The 4,285-nt window shown below is 47.3% G+C and overlaps 1 protein-coding gene across 1 annotated transcript; it reads left to right on the top strand.

The window, feature by feature from the left end:
- The first annotated feature begins 1,017 nt into the window (after positions 1-1,017).
- LOC129770503 (enhancer of split mbeta protein-like) lies at positions 1,018-2,519 on the top strand. The gene has a single exon (XM_055773388.1). The coding sequence runs from the start codon at positions 1,346-1,348 to the stop codon at positions 2,042-2,044; it is 699 nt and encodes a 232-aa protein (XP_055629363.1). The 5' UTR covers positions 1,018-1,345; the 3' UTR covers positions 2,045-2,519.
- The last annotated feature ends 1,766 nt before the right edge of the window (positions 2,520-4,285 follow it).

The following is a 4,285-nucleotide window of genomic DNA, read 5'->3' as shown; positions in this document are numbered from 1 at the left end:
GTCCATATTGATATATTAATAGAGTGAATAAATGCGCACGCCCCGACCCTAAAAACCCCTAACGCTATCGCGCCGCAAACTCCCAAACAGCGCCGGAGCCGCACTCCGGGCAGTGGGCCAAAACTCGTGGCAAACGTGTGAGCGTCGCTTGCCGCCGATCGTCAAATCATACACAACAACATCGGCCACAAACAGCAAGATCGCAGAGTATGCTCTGCTATGCGCAGAATAAGCGAAGAAGAGGCGAGTGAATAAAAATCAACAACTCAGCCCAAATAGATCTCGAGACCGGCAGCCAGCCAACCATCCATACCCAGCCGGAGGAGCCGAGCGTGAGAAAGTTTCGGAAAAAATAACGTGTGCTAAGCGCGCGGGCATTTGTTTTCCGAACGAGATTACAATGCTCTCCTTCCTTTCGCACCGCACGTACACCCCTCCCCGCCTCGTTCGCTCTCCTCTCGTCCCCGACACACTCCCGTGTTGGTCATGCTGTTCCTGTTGCTGCTTCTGCTGCTGCTGCTGCCGCCGCTGCTAATGGTGCCCTATCGATCTAGGCTTCAATGTGTTAAAAACTAGTCATATTAAGCCAGGAGGAGGCAGCGGAGAGGAGGAGGAGGAGGAGAAGGAAAGAAGTTAAACTGATATTTTCATATAATAAAGAAGTTAAACAAAAAATATCGTTATACCGGGTTGGCTGCTGCTGCACATACTTAGCCCTCGTGTTCCCATGCGCGTAATAGGCCAAGACGGGAAGGGTGTGTGGCTGCAGCATAAGGAAGGACGAAGGGCCAAGCGGGAAGGCAGGCAGGCAGCAGGAGGCCGAGTGAGTAGAACGCGCGAAGCAGGAACGGAGAACACGAAGAGAGCATGAGAGAGAGAGAAAACATAAAAGCGACAGATGGTTACGATCGTATATACATTTGCAGGTGGTAAACTCGTGTGGGAAATACAGTTGAGTTTAGTTTCCCACGACTCGCTCGGCGCTGCTCCGAGTATAAAAGCGGGACTCGGTACGATTTTGATTCATTCCACATCTCGTTCTCTTGCAGTACACATCGTACGTGCGCTTTCAACATTCTCAGTTTTTCAATCACAAACAAGACGCACTCGTCTTTCGGAATATCATCTCAGTTCAGTTCAGTGCTTTCGACAAAGTTCGCTGAAGGAGTAAACAAAAAAATCGTGTGAGAGTGAGATTTTCCATCGCAACAATAACAAACGCAACCATCGGAAGAAAGTGAAGTGAAGCAAGCAAGCAAGCAAAAAACAAAGGAACAATTCAAGTGCGAGGATTAACAAACATAAACAGTTTTGTGACGTGCTGAAACAGAAAAAAAAACTCACAATGGTGTACGCAAATATGGTAGCAGAGCCCGCCATGGGCGGCAAAATCGCACAACCCAGTTCGCTGGAACCACTATCCCGGACATACCAGTACCGCAAAGTGATGAAACCAATGTTGGAACGCAAGCGTCGTGCCCGTATCAACCGCTGTCTGGATGAGCTGAAGGAATTGATGGTGACCGCCCTGCAGTCCGAGGGTGAAAATGTTTCCAAGCTGGAGAAGGCCGACATCCTTGAGCTGACCGTTCGCCACCTGCACAAACTCCGCCGCCAACAACGCCTGACAGTTAACCCAGTGATTGATGCCGATCGTTTCCGTGCCGGATTCACCCATGCCGCCAACGAAGTTTCCCGCTGCCTGGCATCCACTCCCGGAGTTGACATCAAACTCGGCACGAAGCTTATGACCCATCTTGGACACCGCCTGAACGATATGGACAAAGTTTCTCCGCTGTCCGTCCACGTCGAACAGAACATCCAGAGCCCACCGATCTCGCCCTTCTCGACCTCCTCGTCTTCTGCCGCCGATCTGCAGTCCTACCAGATGCCACTGACCCCACAGTCATTCCGCTCCGGAAGTGGCAACTCCAACAGCCCATCGCCCAATCCCAGCGAGTGCTCCTCCAACGGTAGCAGCAGCAGCGACCAGCAAACGTCCGGTCTGCTCAAGATTCAGGAATCCGTCTGGAGGCCGTGGTAAATCTCTGCCGACCGTTCTTTCCCTCCCCGTGGAACCGGTACCAGTGAAGCAAGCAAAGACTTATCACTCAACGCAACCAAATTCCTCAATCCAGAGATCTCAAGAGATAACAAGACAAAACAAAACAAAAACAACAATCAATCGTATGGGTATAGCTTTAATAGGAGATAGGACCTTTTTTTCGCTCTAACTGTTTAAGAGTTTGTGATATTAACTATTTTTAGGGACGTTAGGTGTTAAGCTTTTTGTTAGGATGTTTTTTTTTCTTCTCTCAAACGAGACAAAGAATCTGTTTTATTTCTGCATTCAGTTCAGAAATTGTTGGAATAAGACTTAAGATTGTTTACAAATTGCGCGGTTTGCCGCAATTTCTGTGATTAGCAAACGAAACAAAAGAAAATCAAAAGCTCTTTTTGACAGTACTTTAAATAAGAAAAAAATAAAAAACGACAATCAAATATTTGAAAAAATTAAACACTCACTCTTATTATTCTAACCAGCAAAAAAAAACGTCAACTTCCGAAAACAACCTCAAACCCTTTCCAGCGGATTCCACTTGACCTTGAGCATCGCCTTTTTTTCGCTCGTTTTTTTTTGCAAACAATTCAAAACTCCTCTCTTTGGTCTTGAAAAATAAAAATAACTCATGCAATAGCCAAAAAAAAAATCTAACAAAAACAAGAAAATACCGTTTTCCGCGTCGATTTGCCACCCACCCCTCCCAACAGGGCTGTTATCTGCGAAAAAAACAGCAGCTGTTATTAATTCCAATTAGAACCAAGCTAGCAAGCGAGTCGAGCACATGCGATGGCTGCTGACTGCGCTCCGCGCCCTCCCTCCCGCTCACGCGTACACTCCGACATACCACCACCGACCGACCTTCCGCCCACCACCACCACCACCACCATCCCCTACCGTCTGCCCGCGACAGTCCGCGTGTGATGGCAAGCTGTTCGCATTTTTCGAACCATGAGAAAAATATTTTTTCCCACGATCGGAGCAAACCAACGGCTGCCGCTGTTGCTGTTGCTGTTGTTGGAACCCGTAAGTCCTGCTTTTATGCTTTCCCCCTTGCTTCGGTCGTCTCGTTCGCTCGCTCACACGGGGGCTGCGGTGCGGTGCGAGTCAGCCTACTGTGATGTGTGTAATTGAAGACACACCACATCACGTCATCATCGTCATCATAGCGCAGGGCCACATAGTCGCGCAGAGCATAGCACACAGCACACAATGGGAAGAGACCCTTCCTTTCTTTTCCGTTCGCCCTGTTTCCTCCCTTCCCCGCTCTCTAAGAAGTAGCGAAGACAACAGCAAACAAAAAAAAAATAAGCAACGTGAGAGGACTGATTTATATTGCGCACAACAATAAAAAATCGGGAAAGAATGCGGGCTGCCTTTTCTTATGTTGGTCGGACCGACGGGTTGTGTGCGATTCGATGTGAAAATTATACCGTACCGGATGCGCAATTTTAAATGGATGATGCGCGTGAGGTTCTTTTTTCCCCGCTTGGCCCCGCGATCTGTCCGCGAATGATGAAGGAAAGATGACGCGTTTTTATGCACGCGCTTGTGATGAGTTCGGTGATGAAGGACGGCACGGAAAAACAGGAGCAAAGTATTAGACCCCTATGATAGCTTATTTCGGAGATGTGAAAACCGTTGCAATTGATTTTCTCGGCCGTTTTCGCCGACGAGATTTCGATGCTACGGAAGGTGGGAGCTATTCTGATGAGACGTCACCTCAAATTTTAATAACATTTTTTGTTTTATCTCTTTACTTTGAGTAGTTAAGGTTTTCCATAAAGTTATCCTGGTTCTGCACTCTGTCGCATTAAGAATAGGCAGTTTCCGCCTTTTTTTTCCCTTGTTGGGTGTGAACCACTGCGTCCATTAGTTTGAACTATTGTGGTATGCCCCATTTTTTGTACTAAGCTTCAAGCTTATCTACTGCTTATTGATGAAGAAGTAGACTGAAAGCTATAGCGAGATAGGTTCCAATCAGGAATAATCTGTTTGATAAAATTTATAGTCCTGATCGGCGACACAGACCAAACTTCCTTGGGCTCCAGAATAGCCTTATCAAGGTGTTGAAGTCTGCGTCTTGTTAGTGCTCCGCATTTGCAGAGCAAATGTTCCGAGGTTTCGCTTTCGGCATTACAAAAGCGACAAATATCATCTTGCACTAAACCTATGTTTTTGAGATGGTATTTACTCGGACAGTGTCCTGTTATAAGACCAGTG

This window comes from Toxorhynchites rutilus, chromosome 2, assembly GCF_029784135.1.
Source record: "Toxorhynchites rutilus septentrionalis strain SRP chromosome 2, ASM2978413v1, whole genome shotgun sequence".
NCBI lineage: Eukaryota > Metazoa > Arthropoda > Insecta > Diptera > Culicidae > Toxorhynchites > Toxorhynchites rutilus.
This window is presented reverse-complemented; position numbering and strand designations above follow the sequence as displayed.